At 41.1% G+C, this 18,003-nt stretch overlaps 1 protein-coding gene across 1 annotated transcript in view; it reads left to right on the top strand.

Moving 5' to 3' along the window:
• The window catches only part of LOC128663856 (serine/threonine-protein kinase tousled-like 2), an 894,029-nt gene that overhangs the window by 76,684 nt on the left and 799,342 nt on the right, over positions 1–18,003 (top strand). Inside the window, exons 3-5 of the mRNA XM_053718402.1 lie at positions 9,549–9,634; positions 12,224–12,235; positions 14,639–14,693. Coding sequence (XP_053574377.1) covers positions 9,549–9,634; positions 12,224–12,235; positions 14,639–14,693 — 153 coding nt within the window. The remainder of the gene's footprint in view (positions 1–9,548; positions 9,635–12,223; positions 12,236–14,638; positions 14,694–18,003) is intronic.

The raw sequence follows: 18,003 nt of genomic DNA on the forward strand, positions 1-18,003 counted from the left end.
ATTATGTCCTAATCCTAAGAATTCTAAGGAGAAATCGTTGCATTCTTTGGATGTTGTTAGAGCTTTGAAATATTATGTTGAAGCTACGAAATCTTTTCGTAAGACTTCTAGTCTATTTGTTATCTTTTCCGGTTCTAGAAAAGGCCAGAAAGCTTCTGCCATTTCTTTGGCATCTTGGTTGAAATCTTTAATTCATCTTGCCTATGTTGAGTCGGGTAAAACTCCGCCTCAGAGAATTACAGCTCATTCTACTAGGTCAGTTTCTACTTCCTGGGCGTTTAGGAATGAAGCTTCGGTTGACCAGATCTGCAAAGCAGCAACTTGGTCCTCTTTGCATACTTTTACTAAATTCTACCATTTTGATGTATTTTCTTCTTCTGAAGCAGTTTTTGGTAGAAAAGTACTTCAGGCAGCGGTTTCAGTTTGAATCTTCTGCTTATGTTTTTCGTTAAACTTTATTTTGGGTGTGGATTATTTTCAGCAGGAATTGGCTGTCTTTATTTTATCCCTCCCTCTCTAGTGACTCTTGTGTGGAAAGATCCACATCTTGGGTAGTCATTATCCCATACGTCACTAGCTCATGGACTCTTGCTAATTACATGAAAGAAAACATAATTTATGTAAGAACTTACCTGATAAATTAATTTCTTTCATATTAGCAAGAGTCCATGAGGCCCGCCCTTTTTTTGTGGTGGTTATGATTTTGTATAAAGCACAATTATTCCAATTCCTTATTTTATATGCTTTCGCACTTTTTTATCACCCCACTTCTTGGCTATTCGTTAAACTGAATTGTGGGTGTGGTGAGGGGTGTATTTATAGGCATTTTGAGGTTTGGGAAACTTTGCCCCTCCTGGTAGGAATGTATATCCCATACGTCACTAGCTCATGGACTCTTGCTAATATGAAAGAAATGAATTTATCAGGTAAGTTCTTACATAAATTATGTTTTTTATATTTATTGCACAAATCATCATTACATCATTTTTACTTTCCACTGTCAATTTGTGCTTTGGATGGCATAAAAAGTTATAATATTAGAAACTATTACATTGCCCCCACCCACCTAATTTTATAATACCAACAGACAGGCAAAATTTTCTGTGCTGAACACTGCTTAGTACGTTATGTTTCACTTGCACTATTTTTTTGTCTGTTACCTTTGGGTTTAGCTTTTAGCGCTCACCGGTAACACAGGTGCGCAAAGGGTTATCAGCTTTAACACGTTATTTGGCACCCTTTCTGTGTTCTAATCCTTTCCTGTGCAAATGTAACATTATCAGTGTGTAGGAAGGCTCTCGGGACCGGTGGAGGTGGTAAGGCACTCTGATTATCAGAGCTGGGCTTCAAATTTAGGGTACACATTTTATTTACCCTTTGTGCTAATGTGCTGTATACTGTGTAAGCCTTTTTACTGTTTTTACACTTTTTCAGCGCTTATTTGAACAGTGCCTTATGTTTTTTTTACGTATTACCTTTTTTAAGTGTTAATCAGTGATTGTGCTTTGTTTCCACTCTACTAGGTTAACTATGTGTGTGCTGTATACTACCTATTTGCTTCTGTTTATGTCGCCAGTCTCTTCACCCAGAGGAAAGGTCTGGAAGTGTTAGACAAAATTGTGAGGTGTTGCGGTCTGCTGGAGATATATCTCATGGCCTCCAATTGAATCACAAACCGCCTCAGTATTGTGCCAGGTTTTAGGACCCTCTGGCAAGTCTGATAGATGCCCTAGTGGGTCCCTTGGTAATTCAACCTGATTTACATGCTTCCTTCATTTGTGATGCTATCCTGGGTGATAGCCAGAATCAAGCATGAACAAGTCTCAGCAATTCTAATTGCTCCGTCGTGGCCTTTGAGGATTTGGTTTACAGATCTGGTGCAGATGCCCTTGTTCCCACCTTGGAGGCTTTCTTTAAGAAAGGATCTTCTCTCTCTAGCTACTTTTTTTTTATCAAGATCTCAAATATGATTTTGTTGTCATGGTAATTGAACGCTTAATTCTGTTTGAGAGGTTTTTATGACAAGGTTGATACCTTGATTCATATTAGGACATATTTATCATAAGGATTGGTAAACTTTTTTTGCAAAAGTTACTAGTGGAATTCTTCCTGCTGGAAGGTTTAGCTAAAGGCTTAGCTGGTTCTTTGAATGGTCAGATTTCTGCTCTTTGTGTTCTGTTTTGTTGCATAAGAAGATTGCTAAAATTCTCCTTTCTCCTCCTTGGAATCTGAATCTGGTTTTGAGGGTTCTTCAAACTCCTCCTTTATTTTTAATGGCAGTGAGAGTCCACAGAAACAATAACCTATGGGAAATACTTCACCTGGCCACCAGGAGGAGGCAAAAACAGAGCATTAAATATTCCCACCCACTTCCCCAACCCTCCCAGTAGTTCTTTTGTCTTGTTTCATGGAAGTAGGCAGAGAGGTGCTCTGCTGAAGATTCTGAATTTTATTGTCCTCAATGGATTGTTTCCTGTAAGATAGGGCAGGGTAGTTGTACAAAGCCATATAATTATCTTAGTAGAGTTTTGGTCTATTTTAGCTCCTGGTGGTCTCAGTTAAGTTCCTATGCCTCCTTCTATTGTTACTATACTATGCTCCCTTTCTGGCAAACAGGGCTAGTTGCACTGATTTTCCTTTCTAAATTCTGCTGGCTGAAAGTATAGCAGATGGATAAGTCAACTGTCCATAGACCTTTTGTCCTCAAATGGCTTGTTGCCTGTAGAGTAGAAACAGGGGCAGACATACACTTGCTCATATTACTTTACATAAACACAGGGATATTTTGAGAAGAACACTATCTTTATAACTCAGTGGTCAAGCTGGTGATACACTAGACTATTGTTTGCAGGGCAGTGTTAACACAGTAATAGCTAATTAGGGTACATGTATAACTGCGGAGGTGATACCGGGTCCTCTGTTTTGCAATACGGACCGGTACACGCCGCTACTGTATGGTTTGCACTTTCACTGCATTATCAGTCACGCAGCTCAGATTTAGACGCTCAATCCGATTTCCTCAGCACATAGTTTGGCAGCGTGTGGCGGACCCTATGTTCGTGACGCACACTATTTGCGCCATTTCTGTTCTTCTATTCCCTAGTTCAGTCGACGCCACGCAGCCCTTACTGGAGCAGGAGAAAAGTATTGCAGTGTTGTCAGTGCCGACCAAGCTAGGGAGGGGTGATATACCTCAGATGGTGCATTCTGAGGGGAGTAGGAGTTTAAAATTGTGAGATTTTTTTCTTACTATATCAGTAAAAAATGAACATGTGCTTTTAGATCCTATGGTTTCTCCTATCCCTACAGACCATTATGGATGAGTCCATAGTAGAAATTAGCCAGGTGGAAACTTGCTCTATTCCTTTATTTGATTCTAATAAGTGCATGCTTTGCAAGTTTAATACTGTATTATGTCCTCCTGCTTAATTATGTAATGCCCGCCTAACTTCTGTTCTGCAGTCTCATTCAGGGGTTCATGGTAATCAGACGCCCGCGGGGGCCCAGACACCTCCGTCTACTCCTGGATATCTGCAGAATCGCTGACTACAGTATGCCCAGATATGCCAGTTTTACAGCCTTACGTGGCGGTTCCTATTTCTACACAGGCCGTACTCTTTCTCAACCACATCCTGGGGTTGGACCTTTTCCTCATGATTTTGCAGCCCAATTACAATCTGCGGTTTCTGCTGCCCTGAGCGCTATGCCAGTTGCAGGGAAAAGGAAGGTTAAACACTGCTAGTCTCAGTCTTGGTTCTGTTGGAACTGCGGTGGTCATCCAGATGCAGCTTTCTGAAGTAGACTATTCTTCGGCTAGCTCGGAGGGAAAACTTTCATGCTCTAGCTCCTCTGGAGAACCTGAAAGGGATTCGGAGAATATAAATTTTAGATTTAAAATTGAACACCTAAGATATTTGCTTTAAGAAGTTTTAAACATCCTAGGTGTACCTGAATCTAAACCCTCAGAGCACAAGCTGGTACCAAAATTGGAAGTAAAGACCCCTGAGGTTTTTCCAGTACCGTTTGTTGGTTGCAGACATTATAACCAAGGAATGGGAAAAACCTGGGGTTCCTTTTTCTCCTTCCCCAAATTTTAAGAGGATTTTTCTGGTTCCAGATAGCTATATTGAAGTGTGGAATACTGTGTCCCTAAGGTAGATGGAACCTTTTCCACCTTGGCTAAACGCACTACTATCCCTCAGGAAGATAGTACATCCTTTAAGTATCCCATGAATTGGAAACTAGAGGGATATCTGAGGAAGGTTTTCCTGCAAGGAGGCTTACTCTTCCAGCCTGCTGTAGTTATTGCTGCGGTGGCTGGGGTTGCTACCTTTTGGTGTGCCTACTTATGTTAACTAATTTTGGTAGAATCTCCTTTTAGAGGATATTTATGACTGCATTCAGGCCTGAGGCCAGCTAATTCTTTCATTTGTGATGCCATTATCCAAATAATGCATCTGAATTCCAAGAACTCTGGTTTTGCTGTGTTAGCTAGTTGGGCGCTCTGGCTAAAATTTTGGTCAGCAGACATGGTTTCCAAGTCCAGGTTACTATCTTTGGCCTTTAAGGGATAAGCCTTATTTGGCCGGGACTGGTCACTGGCGGAAAGGGTGCCTCCCTGCCTCAGGATAAATAGGCTAGAACCAAGGGGACGCTGTAAGCCTGTCAATTGCCAGGGGTACCTGGAAGCCAATCAAGGCATTGAACAAGAGTAAACAGCCCAAGAAAGCCACCCCAGACACCAAGTTAGCATGAAGGGGCAGCCCCCGACCTGGGCTCAGGTCAAGTAGGGGGTAGATTATCTATTTCAGGCAACTTGGGCTCTTTCCATTAAGGATCCTTGGGTCCTGGAAATGATATCTCAGGGATACAAGATGGGTTTCTGATCTCGTCCTCCATGGGGCAGGTTCCTCCTCTCAAGGGTCCCGGGTAAAACCGATGATAAAAGAACAGCCTTCCTACGCTGTGTGTAAGATCTGGTATCTATGGGAGTTATTGTCCCAGTGCCTCAGGCAGAGAGGGGAAGAGAAACCTCTTCATCATTCCCAAACATCATCCCATCTTAGACCTGAAGTGCCTCAACAAATTCATGAGTGTACTTTCATTCAAAATCAGGTCCATTCTTCTCTTGTGCAGGAGGGTCAATTTATGAATACCATAGATCTGAAGGATGCATTCCTTCACATTCCGATTCACTGAGATCATCATCAATATCTTTGCTTTCCTGGACGAGAATTACCAATTTATAGCTCTTCCATTTGGTTTAGCTACAGCTCCCAGGATCTTTACAAAGGTGCTAGGAGCTCTCTTTCCCGTGGTTAGGCTACAGGGGATTGCTGTGGCACCATACTTGGACGACATCTTTGTTCAAGCGACCGCTCACAAGGACAAGTTACTCTGGTATCTTCAGACGCATGGTTGGAAGTTAAAAATTGAAAAGGGTTCTCTCTCTCCTCCAACACAAGAGTGAGTTGACTGAACCATCATAGATTCTATCAGCATGCGTATTTATCTTACAGACCAACGAAGGGAGAAGCTTCAGGCTGCTTGCCGTCTTCTTCAATCCACTCCTTGGCCTTCAGTGGCTCAATGCATGGAGGTTATAGGTCTTATGGTTGTGGCTTCGGATGCTATTCCTTTTGCACATTTTCATCTGAGACCTCTACAGTTATGTATGCTCAGACAATGGAATGGAAATTTATGTAGATTCAAAGTCCCTCTAATGGTTGCTGTCTCTGGAGCCCATTCTCCAGGGCATGCGTTTCCTTTGCCCATCCTGGGAAATTCTAGCAGACGCAAGTTTGACAGGCTGCGGTGCTGTGTGGGGTTCTCTGAGAGCTCAGGGATCCTGGCGTTCCATCCGTTTTATATTAGATTTCAATCAGACAACATCACTACAGTGGCCTATGTCAATCACCAGGGCAGAACTCACAGTACTCTGGCGATGCAAGAAGTGTCTCAAATCTTTCAATGGGCAGAGACATACCAATGCCAAAAATCAGCCGTCCACATTCTAGGTTTGGAGCAGGCAGGCTCTGCACTCCGGCGAATGGAGATGTTTTTTGTTAGATCACCCACAAGTGGGGGTGCCCGGAGATAGATCTGATGGCTTCCCGTCTCAATGCCTAACTGCCGATATACGGGTCAAGATAGAGGGATCCTCAGGTGTAGTTGGTGGACGCTTTAGCAGTTCCTTGGCATTTCAATCTAGTGTATCTTTTTTCTCCAGTTGTTCTGCTCCCTTGGGTAATAGCTCGAGTCAACCAAGAGGGAATTCCAGAGATCCTGTTAGCTCCTGCGTGGCCAGGTATGCAGATCTTGTGAGAATGTCGTCTGCTCCTCCATGACGGCTACATCAGAGGCTGGACCTTCTGGCTCAGGGTCCGTTCTTTCAAAATCTAGATTCTCCGAGACTGACTGCTTGGAGATTGAATGCTTAGTTTTGTTTGAGAGGTTTCTCTGAGGCGATGATTGATACAGAAAGCCTGTTACCAGACGTATTTACCATAAGGTGTGGAGGGCTTATCAGTATTGCTGTGCGGACAGTTAGTTTCCTTGGCACAAGGTGAATACTCTGCTTATCCTTCAGTTTCTACCGGATGGTTTAGAAAAGGGCCTGTTGACTAGTTCTCTTAAAGGTCAGATTTCTGCTCTTTCTGTTTTGTTGCATTAGAAGTTGGCTCGTTTGCCAGATGTTCAGTCGTTTGTTCAAGTTATTGCTAGATTTTGACCCGTTTTCAAACCTATCACTCTCCATGGAGCCTTAATCTTCTTAGATTTCTTCAACAGGCTCAGTTTGAGCCTATGCATTGTATTGATATTAAGTTTCTTACTTGGAAATTGTCTGCTCCCCAGTGTGATTCGCCTTATTTTGTTTTTTTTATTCGGATTAGGCTGTACTTTGGACAAAGTTGGGGTTATCTAAGGTTGTCTCAACTCAAATTATTAATCAGGAAATTGTTGTTCCGTCTTTTTCTCCCGATCCTTCTTCCTCTAAGGAGACACTTTTACATAATCTGGATGTGGTTAGAGCCTTAAAGTTCTATCTTCATGCTACTAAGGAGTTTCGTCAATCATCTTTCTTGTTCTGTACTTTGGTAAGCGCAAGGGTCAGAAAGCCACAGCTGTTACCCTATCCTTCTGGTTCCAGTCCAAGTCTGATTCGCATGGTTTATATAAACTGGGTCAGCAGCCTCCATCTCAGATTGCAGCACATTCTACCCTGCAGTGTCTTCTTCCTCGGCCTTCAAGAATGAGGCTTCAGTTGAACAGCTATGTAAGGCTTCTACTTGGTCTTAATTCCATACTTGCACAAAACTTTACAGATATGACGTTTTTGCCGCTGCTGAGGCGTCCTTTGGAGAAAAAGGTTCTTCAAGCAGTTGTGCCTAGTTCTTAGGACTGCCTTCCCTACCTTTCCCTTCCTTTCCCTTCCTTCATTTTTCTTGGACTTGGTTATTAGTTTCTCATAGGTTATGAATTGCTTTCGTGAACTTTCACCCCCATTAGAAGGAAAATATTTGATTACCTGATGATAATTTTTGTTTCATTCTTGGCAGTGAGAGTCCACAAACCCGCCCTGACATTGTGTAGCGGCGGTGGTAGTCTTATTGCACCTCTTTATCTATCTTATTTTCCTTCTTATCGGCTTCAACTTCCGAGATGGTAGGGGAAGTTGGAAGGATATTTAATGCTCTGGGGTGTATTTGCCTCCTCCTGGTGGCCAGGTGAAGTGTTTCCCATAGGTTATGAATGTTTTTTTTTGTGGTCTCTCACTACCAAGAAGTAAAATAATTTATCAGGTAAGCATAAATTTATATTTTTAATCCAATGCATTGTTTTGATATTCAGCTTTTATCTTGGAAGGTACTTTTTCTTCTAGCTATTTCTTCGACTAGAAGAGTCTGAACTTTTAGCTTTAGCCTATGAACTTTTTTTTCTATCAGAATAAGGCTATTCTTTTGTTCCTAAGGTGGTATCCACAAATTATATCAGGAAATTATGGTTCCTTGTTTTTGTCCAGCTCCTAAGAATTCTAGAGTCTTCTTCAAAACGTGGAAGTTTGTAAGAGCTTTTAAATGTTATGTGAAAGCCACAAAAAATTTCAGACTTTCTTCTCTTTTTGTTCATTTTTCTTGGCCTCCAAAGGGTCTGAACGCTAAGGCTGTTACTGTAACAGCTTGGCTTAAAGCCTTAATTTGCAAGTCTTATTTGGTTGTGGGGGGAAACTCCCCCTGAATGCATTACTGCTCATTCCACTAGAGCAGTGGCTACTTCTTGGGCCTTGCATAACGAGGCTTCTATTGATCAGATTTGTAAGTCAGCTACTTAGTCTTGTTTGTATACTTTTTCACTTATCATTTTGATGTTTATGCTTCTTCTTAGGCTACCTATGGCAGGAAAGTTCTACGGGTCATAGTGCCTGAATTGTAACGTCCTGCCTTCACTGTTGTCCCGCCTATTCACGGTGGTCTTGTGGACTCCACAGCTTGGGTATTCCCACACGTGATGTCATGGACTCTAACCATCTGATGAAAGAAAACAAAATGTATGCTTATCTTATTAATCATTTCTTTCATGATGGTCAGAGTCCACAAGCTCCGTCCTCTTTGTTCACGTTCAGTACTTGTTTTGCACTTCTTTCTCTGCAATATTTCCAGCTCTAGTGTTTTGTGTCTTTTGCGGCCTCCTAGTGGTCAGGAGGGGAATAATCCCACACGTGATGGCTTGTGGACTCTCAATCTTAAAAGAAATGAATTTAACAGCTAAGCATAAACTTTTTTGATTCGTTAAACCGCTGTTCCTGTACTGAGGAGACAGTGTTCGTGTGTCTTATCCACCAGTGAGCTGTCGGTCCATAAGCTCCAGTTCCAGGCCTTCCTTGTTAAAGGGACAGTAAAACACCTTGCAGCTACAATTTTTTTTCCTGCTTTCTGCACAACATTAACAACCTAGATGTTGCTTCTTTGCAGCAGCAGTTTTCCAATAGTCGAATTCCACCCACCACTTGCCTTATTTTCTGAAGACTTACAAGATGGGATACTGGAGTAGACAGAACTAGCCAGTGTCATTTTTTTCACTCTCTCATATGATGGTGTCAGACCATAAATCATAAACGTGGGATATAGTCTTGTCCATCTGGTAGTATATCCCACATGCTGTTTGTTGGACATGAAAAAAAACTTTGCTTTTATTAAGAAAAAATAACTTTCCATTGTGTTATCTGATCCCTGCTGAGGTCAGCTAGGAACAGATATGTGTCAAGGTTGTGTGTACTCCCAAACCTCAAAATTGTGAAAACCCATAAACTGCTCCCTTTTCCTGTAATTTCATAAAGTATTTGCAATTTAACAGTTTCAAAGTGTTTAATGTCCCTTTTAACTTCTATCATGTATATGAAATACCACTTTTTAGATTGTATTGTCCCTTTGAGTTGAACTGGGCCTATGTATGTATTAGACATCAAATAAAAATGTGTTCATCTCTTGCTCATCTTAATTTGCTTTAACTGGATTCCTATTTGTAATATGTATATTTTATTTTCTTAGTGGAGATGATGGAAGAGTTGCATAGCCTGGACCCACGGCGCCAGGAGTTGTTAGAAGCAAGATTCACAGGAGTGGGTGTTGCCAAGGTAACTTTATATGCTAGCTTTACTAATACTGGTTTCAGAGGATTCACAGCTCCAAGAATATTACTTTTTTTTACCCAAAAAGGGACAGTCTAGTTAAAATTATACTTTCAGGATTCAGAGAGGGCATGCAATTTTAAATGGCAAATCTGGTGATATAAGTGAATTGGAAAGTTTTGTTCACTTGGTATTCTTAGTTTAAAGCTAAACCTAGATAGGCTTATATGCTAATTTCTAAGCCATTAAAGGCCACCTCTTATCTCAATTCATTTGACAGTTTTTCACAGCTAGAGGACGTTAGTTCATGTGTGCCATATAGATACTATTGTGCTTACTCCAGTGGAGTTACTTATGAGAGGGCACTGATTAGCTAAAATTCAAGTGTGTCAAAAGAACTGAAATAAGGGGGCGGTCTACAGAGGCTTAGATACAAGGTGATCACCGGGGGAAAAAGTATATTAATATAAGTGTTGGTTCTGCCAAACTGGAGAATGGGTTAATAAAGGGATTATCTATGTTTTTAAACATTAACAATTTTGACGTTGACGGTCCTTTTAAATGGACAGTAAAGTCAAAATTAAAGGGACAGTCAAGTCCAAAAAAAACTTTCATGTTTTAAATAGGGCATGCAATTTTAAACAACTTCCCAATTTACTTTAATCACCAATTTTGCTTTGTTCTCTTGGTATTCTTAGTTGAAAGCTAAAACTAGGAGGTTCATATGCTAATTTCTTAGTCCTTGAAGACAGCCTCTAATCTGAATACATTTTGACCACTAGAGGGCATTAGTTCACATGTTTCATATAGATAACATTGAGCTCATGCACGTAAAGTGACCTAGGACTGAGCACTGATTGGCTAAACTGCATGTCTGTCAAAAGAATTGAAATAAGGGGGCTGTCAGCAGAAGCTTAGATACAAGGTAATCACAGAGGTAAAAAGTATATTAATATAACTGTGTTGGTTATGCAAAACTGGGGAATGGGTAATAAAGGGATTATCTTTCTTTTTAAACAACAAAAATTCTGGTGTTGACTGTCCCTTTAATTGTTCATGATTCAGATAGACCATGCAAATAGCTTTCCAATTTACTTATCTAATTTGCATTGTTCTCTTGTCATTCTTTGATTAAAGGACGATTAAATACAGTAGATTTGCATAATGAACAAATGCATGATTAAAAGACAATGCAATAGCAATTAGTCTGAACTTCAAATGAGTAGATTTTTTTTTTTTCTCTGACAAATTTCAGTTATGTCTATTTCCACTCCCCCTGTATCATGTGACAGATCAGCCAATTATAAATGCATATACATATATTCTGTGAAATCTTGCACATTCTCTGTAGGAGCTGGTGACTCAAAGTGTAAATATAAAAAGACACTGCACATTTTGTTAATAGAAGTAAATTGGAAACTTGTTCAAAATTGCTGCTGTATCTGAATCATGAAAGTTTAATTTTGACTTGAATTAAATTTTTTTAAAAGCATACATACAAAGCATTACTGCAAACTATCTGCTGATTGGTGGTTGCACATGTCTTTTGTCATTGGCTCATCCAATGTGTTCAGCTAGCTCCCAGCAGTGCATTGCTGGTCCTTCGATAAAGCATACTAAGAGAATGAAGCAAATTTGGTAGAAGTAAAATGGAAAGTTGTTTAAAATGGCATGCTCTGTCTGAATCATGAAAGAAAATAGTGATTCATTTTCCCCTTTTTTACATTTTGAATTATTCTACATATAAATGTATATATTAATCCTTTCCTGGATCTTCAATTATTGTTCCAATTTCTAAGATATAAATGTGTGTACTGTAATTGTCAGAAAAAAAAAATTGTGAGGTTTCCAGATCCTTTGTGAAGGAGGAGTTCTCTGGATTAAGTTCAAACCTATTACGTCCCTCAGATAACTATTGTATGAAGAGAGCAATGTAGGAGAGCACAAAGGCTATCTTAAGTAACTCTCCTGTGGGAGTTTTGGTCACTAGCCTGCCAGAGGTGTGGCACGTACTGGTCCCTTGCTTCCTCCTTATTGGCTTTGTTGTACTCGTATGGAAAATCTTCTGCTGTTTTAAACAGTACTGGAGTGGCTCTCTACTGAATGCAGAAACTCTGCAGCTGGCTAAGCACAGTAGTGGGTGTCAGGTAAGCAAATTTACTCACATAGCCCACAGGCACACTTGAACTAGCACGGTCTAGCTGTGAAAACTGTCAAAATGCATTTCGATAAGAGGTGGCCTTCAGTGGCTTAGGAATGGGAATATGAGCCTACCTAGGTTTAGATTTCAACAAAGAATACCAAGAGAACAAAGGAAATTTGATGATAGACTGAATTGGAAAGTTTAAAATTGCATGCCCTATCTGAATCATGAAAGTTTAATTTTGACTAGACTGTCCCTTTTAACTTGTCTTTACTACTATTATTATTATTATTATTATTATTATTATTATATATTTTTTTTTATTTTTTTTAATGAAGCGCCAACATATTCTGCAGCACTGTCCATGGGTACAATTCATTTAAATAAAACAATGATTTCAAACTTGTAAGAGCCAAGACAAAATTTTACAAACACATACAGGAGGAATTGAGGGCCCTATTTCCGTGCTAATTTACAATCTAGAGGGGTAGGAGGTTAAGAAATAGGAGGTGATGACTGCAAGATTGAGAAATATGTTAATGCAGAGTTAGATGACGGAAATGTTAGGTAAGTGAAATTTAATGTATTACTGAGTTGGGTGGTAGGCTTCTCTGAACAAAAAAAGTCTTCAGGGAGCATTTAAAGGAAGAACGATTAGGGCAAAGCCTGACGGCACAAGGGAGAGTGTTCCAGAGGGTAGGTGCTGCACAACAGAAGTCTTGCAGTCTAGCATGGGAAGAGGTGATAGTCGAAGATGCAAGGAGCCCAGTCATTCTTTGATCTTAGTGGGCGTGCTGGTAAGTAGGTTATTGCAGTAGTCAACTCTGGAAATAACAAGGGAGTGGATTATTTGCTTTGTGGTGTTAGCGCTCAGAAAAGGGTGAATCTTTGAAATATTGCGTAGGTGGTTGCGACAGGATGAAGAAAGCGATTGGATGTTGGGGACGAAGGATAGATTTGAGTCGAGCTCAACTCCGAGGCAGCGGACTTGGGGAAATGGTGAAGCAGTTGACAGGGATAGAAAAGTCAGAAGTCAGGGTAGAGGGGGATTAGAAGGAGCTCAGTCTTGGACATGTTAATCTTTAAGTGGTGAGAGGCCATCCAGGAAGAAATACCAGATAAGCAGTCGCTGACATGAGAGAGGACAGAGAGAGAGCAGGGGTAGAGGGGTAGATCTGGGTGTCATCAGCATAAAGGTGATATTTTAAGCCATAACTGTTGATAAGTTTACCAAGTGAAGAAGTATAAATGGAGAAGAGTAGAGGACCCAGAACAGATCCTTGAGGTACTCCAACAGACAGAGAAATTGGAGAGAAGTCACCAGCAATTGACACAGAAAAGACCTGTGAGAAAGATAAGAGTAAATCCAAGAAAGAGCAGTGTCAAAGGCCAAAAGAGCTAAGGGTCTGTAGGAGGTGGGGTTGGTCAACTGTCGAATGCAGCTAAGAGGTTAAATAAGAAGTATAGAGTAGTGGCCATTACTTTTAGCAGAAAGATTATTTAGTAACCTTGGTAAGGGCAGTCTCAGTTGAGTGGGGCGGAATCCAGATTGCAGGGGGTCAAGCAAGGAGTTGGAGGACAGGAAGTTGGTTAGGCGATTGTTAACTAGTTTTCTTTCCTAAGACATGGAGAGTCCACAACGTCATTCCAATTACTAGTGGTATATTCACTCCTGGCCAGCAGGAGGAGGCAAATGGCACCCCAGCAAAACTGTTAAATGTCACATCCCTTACCCATAACCCCCAGTCATTCTCTGTGCCTCTGTCAATGGAGGAGGTGAAGTTGGGTGCCTGAAGATATTTATGCCTTTTTCGGGTAATTTTCCCTGCAAGCAAGGATTTGGGTTTAGCTGTGTCTACGTCAATCTCTCTTGAGTAAGAGTAGTGGTGGCTTTTAAGCAGTTAGAAAGTGGTGAGGTGGTCCTTGCTTTGTTTTCTAACATATTTGCTGCCCTAGTTATAGAAAGCCAGAGTTGGTTACTCTGTTCTTTCTTTTTCTACAGGTCTCTGTAAGGAGTATGTGTCCTTTCACGCCTTGTGAGCGGTCTTCCTGCCGACAGCTGGATTTGCAGGTAAGTGCTTTTGTCTTCTAGGTCTTGGCGACTTGCACTTGAGAAGACATTTGTATTTTTTTAGGACATGTTTAAAACTTTTAGACAGGATTTACTTGGGCAGTGTGCAGGCACTTATTGTATGTGGGCGTCATTACTGTGTCGGCTTCCTCTGTGACGGCTCGTTTGACGATCGGTGGGACAGTTTCACGACAGTTTGAATTTTGGTGTACTTTGAAGGTTCAGGTAGGACACCTCTGACGGTCTGAGGTGTAGAGGCGCTTATTTTGTTTCTCTTGTTTTAATGGATTAATTTGAGTGCGTGTACGCTCTAAAGGAATATAAAATAAAAGTGACGGTGTCATTTTCATGGTTTGTGTCATTCTAATAATTTGGGGGAATTATTTCAGCTATGGACATGGAACAGGAGTCGGTTTCTATAGATAAATGTTTGTGTCTAGAGGCCCAAATTGTTTTGCCTATGCAATTTCCCCCCCCCTCATGTTTAGAAAAGACATTGAAATGCAAAGATAAATGACTTGTTTCTGAGCCTGTCTCTCAGGATGATGCTGTTCAGGCAGTTCCACAGCTTTCTCCTCTCACGTCCCAAGCCTCAACGGCTTCACATACAGTGCCCCGCAGTTCCTCTCAGCCTTCTGAAGGAGTTTATTTGCCAATAGATTTTGCCGCTCAGATATCTTCTGTGGTATCTGCGGCTTTATCTGCTTTTCCAGTGATGGGGAAGCACAAGAGGAAATCTAGAGAGGGTAAGGTATCTGTCTTGTCTGCTGCTGCAAAGGTTGACCTCCCTCATAAGTCTGAGGAGGAGGATATCTCGGTAGCTTCTGAGGGTGAAATCTCAGATTCGGACAGTATAAATCCTTTGACTGAATCTGAAGAAGTAAACTTCAGATTTAAGCTTGAACACCTTAGGTTTACTGCTAAAGGAGGTACTGGCTACTTTGGACGACTTTGATTCTTCTGTCGCTGTCAACCCTAAGAAATCTAGTAAGCTTAAAGGACCAGTCAACACAGTAGATTTGCATAATCAACAAATGCAAGATAACAAGACAATGCAATAGCGCTTAATCTGAACTTCAAATGAGTAGTAGATTTTTTGTGTGACAATTTTAAAAGTTATGTCTTTTTCCACTCCCCCTGTACCATGTGACAGCCATCAGCCATTCACAAATGCATACACGTACCATGTGACAGCCATCAGTCATTCACAAATGCATACACACTTATTCTTGCACATGCTCAGTAGGAGCTGGTGACTCAAAAAGTTTAAATATAAAAAGTGTGCACATTTTGTTAATGGAAATAAATTGGAAAGTTGTTTAAAATGGCATGCTCTATCTGAATAAGGAAAGTTTCATTTTGATTGAGTGTCCCTTTAACAAATAGTACGATGTTCCTTCCTCTGTGGAGGCGTTTCCTGTACCAGACCGTGTGTTGGAGATCATTGCACAGGATTGGGATATGCCAGGGATACCTTTTCTCTCCGCCTCCCGTTTTTAAAAGAAGATTTCCTGTTGCTGACTCTATTCGAGACTCATGGTGCACGGTGCCTAAAGTAGAAGGGGCTATTTCTACTCGATCCCTATTGAGGATAGCTGTAATTTTAAAGTGCCATAAAACAGGTTGAGATCTGTGCATATCCTAAAAGGGCTATTTAATTTAAATTAGTTTGCATAAAAAAATAAAAATTGTTTAAAAATTGCTGGGAAGTATTTTAAAATAATTTTCAAACCTATGCAATATGAATTACAATTACATTTGGAGCAGCTTACTCCACCCCTCTTATCAGTGTTTAGACACAGGCATTGTATTTCAACTGAGTTTACAGCTTCTAGGTATGTTCCAACAGATTATCCCTATTTACTTTTGCATTTTACCAAAAGAACAATAAACATAGATATAGCCATAAAAGGAATGGGGGGGGGGGGGGTTAGAGCTTTACAATTCAGAAATTAAAAAGAAAGGGTTCATTGAGAGGCACTGCAGTATAAATTTGCAGGTAAAGTAATTAAAGTGTATATTATATTATTTTCTCTCTATCCAAACTTGTTTTATGTCCCTTTAAGGATCCCATGGACAAAAAACTGGAGGCTTATTTAAAGAAAATGTATGTTCATCAGGGCAACCTGCAGTTTGTATTGCCACAGTAGCAAGTGCAGCATCTTATTGGTGTAATGCCTTGTCCTAATTGATTTTAGAGGAAACCCAGTTGGATGAGATCCAAGATAGGATTAAAGCTCTCAAACTAGCCAATTCCTTTATCTCTGATGCTAACATGCAAGTCATTAGACTGGGAGCCAAGATATCTGGTTTCACTGTCCTTACCCACAGGGCTCTGTGGCTAAAATCTTGGTCAGCTGATGTTACCACCAAATCCAAGCTCCTATCGCTACCTTTCAAGGGTCAAACTCTGTTTGGTCCTGGTCTGGCGGAGATAATTTCTTAAATTACGGGAGGAAAGGGATCCTTTCTACCACAAGACCTTAGACGTCAAAGTTCTAATTTACGTTCCTTTCGTAACTTCAAAGGTCAAAAGTCTTCCTCCTCCAAACAGGAGCAGTCATAGTCCTCTTGGAGACTCAATCAGGTTTGGAATAAGGGTAAGCAATCAAAAAAATACCTCATCTAAGACTAAGTCAGCATGAAGGGTCTGCTCCCGGTTTGGGATTGGATCATGTTGGCGGCAGACTTTGTTTCATCAAGCGTGTTTACGAGATGTCCCAGATCCTTGGGCTGTGGACATAGTGTCTCAGGGTTACAAAATAGAATTTAAATCTCGTCCTCCCAGGGGCAGATTTCTCCTCTCAAGGTTATTTGCGGATCAGGTAAAAAGAAAGGCGTTAAGCTGCGTTCAAGACTTCTCCTTCCTTAGGATTGTTTCAGTTCCAGTAAGGAAACAGGGTCTAGGTTTCTACTCAAATCTGTTTGTGGTTTCCAAAAAAGAGGGAACTTTTCGACCCATTTTAGACCTAAAGTGTCTCAACAAGTTTCTCAGAGTACTGTCTTTTAAAATGGAAACCATTCATTCCATTTTTCCTTTGGTCCAAGAGGGTCAGTTCATGATGACCATAGACCTGAAGGGCGCGTATCTTCATGTTCCCATCCACAGGTATCATGGCCAGTTCCTGAGATTTGCTTTTCTAGACGAGCACTTTCAATTTATTGCTCTTCTGTTTGGCCTTGCCACAGCTTCCAAAATTTTCACAAAGGTTCTGGGGCTTTCTTGGCAGTTATCAGGTCTCAGGGAATTGCGGTGGCGCCTTACCTGGATGGCATATTGGATCAGGCGCCATCTTTTCAACTAGCAGACTCGTACAGAGATCTTGTCTTTTTTTTTTTTTTTTTAATGTTCCCAAGGATGGAAACTGTATCTCGAGAAGAGTTCCCTTGTTCCAGCTACAAGGGTGTGTTTCTTAGGCACCATCATAGACTCCCTATCTATGAAGATTTTTCTGACGGAGGTCAGAAAATCCAAACTTCTCTACAGTCTACTGTTCGGCCATCAGTGGCTCAATGCATGGAGGTAATTGGTCTGATGGTCGCTTCCATGGACATCATTCCCTTTGCTCTATTCCATTTGAGGGCTCTGCAATTATGCATGCTTAGACAATGAAACACAGACCATTCAGATCTGTCTCTGTAGATTTGGACAAGTTGACGAGACTCTCTCGTGGTGGATTTCTCGGATTATTCAGTAAGCGAAAGCTCACAATTGTCTATCTGCCATCCACATTCCAGGAGTGTACAACTTGGAGGCGGATTTTCTGAGCAGACAGACTTTTCATCCCGGGGGTGTGGGCTCTCCAGGTTAACCCTCAAGTGGGGGTTACCGGAGTTGGATCTGATGGCGTCTCGTCAGAACGCCAAGCTTTCAAGGTACTGTTCAAGGTCAAGAGATCCTCAGGCCGCCCTGATAGATTCTCTTGCAGTTCCTTGGGATTTCGGTCTAGCATACCTGTTTTCTCCGTTTGCGTTCCTTCCACAAGTCATTGCTCATATCAAACAGGAGAGAGCGTCAGTAATTCTAAAAGCTCCTGCATGGCATTGCAGGATATGGTTTGCAGACCTAGTAAAGATGTCATCTCTTCCTCCTTGGAGGTTACCCCTGAGGAAGGACCTTCTAACTCAGGGTCCTTTCCGCCATCCAAATCTCGTTTCTCT

Source organism: Bombina bombina, chromosome 1 (genome assembly GCF_027579735.1).
Source record: "Bombina bombina isolate aBomBom1 chromosome 1, aBomBom1.pri, whole genome shotgun sequence".
Lineage (NCBI taxonomy): Eukaryota > Metazoa > Chordata > Amphibia > Anura > Bombinatoridae > Bombina > Bombina bombina.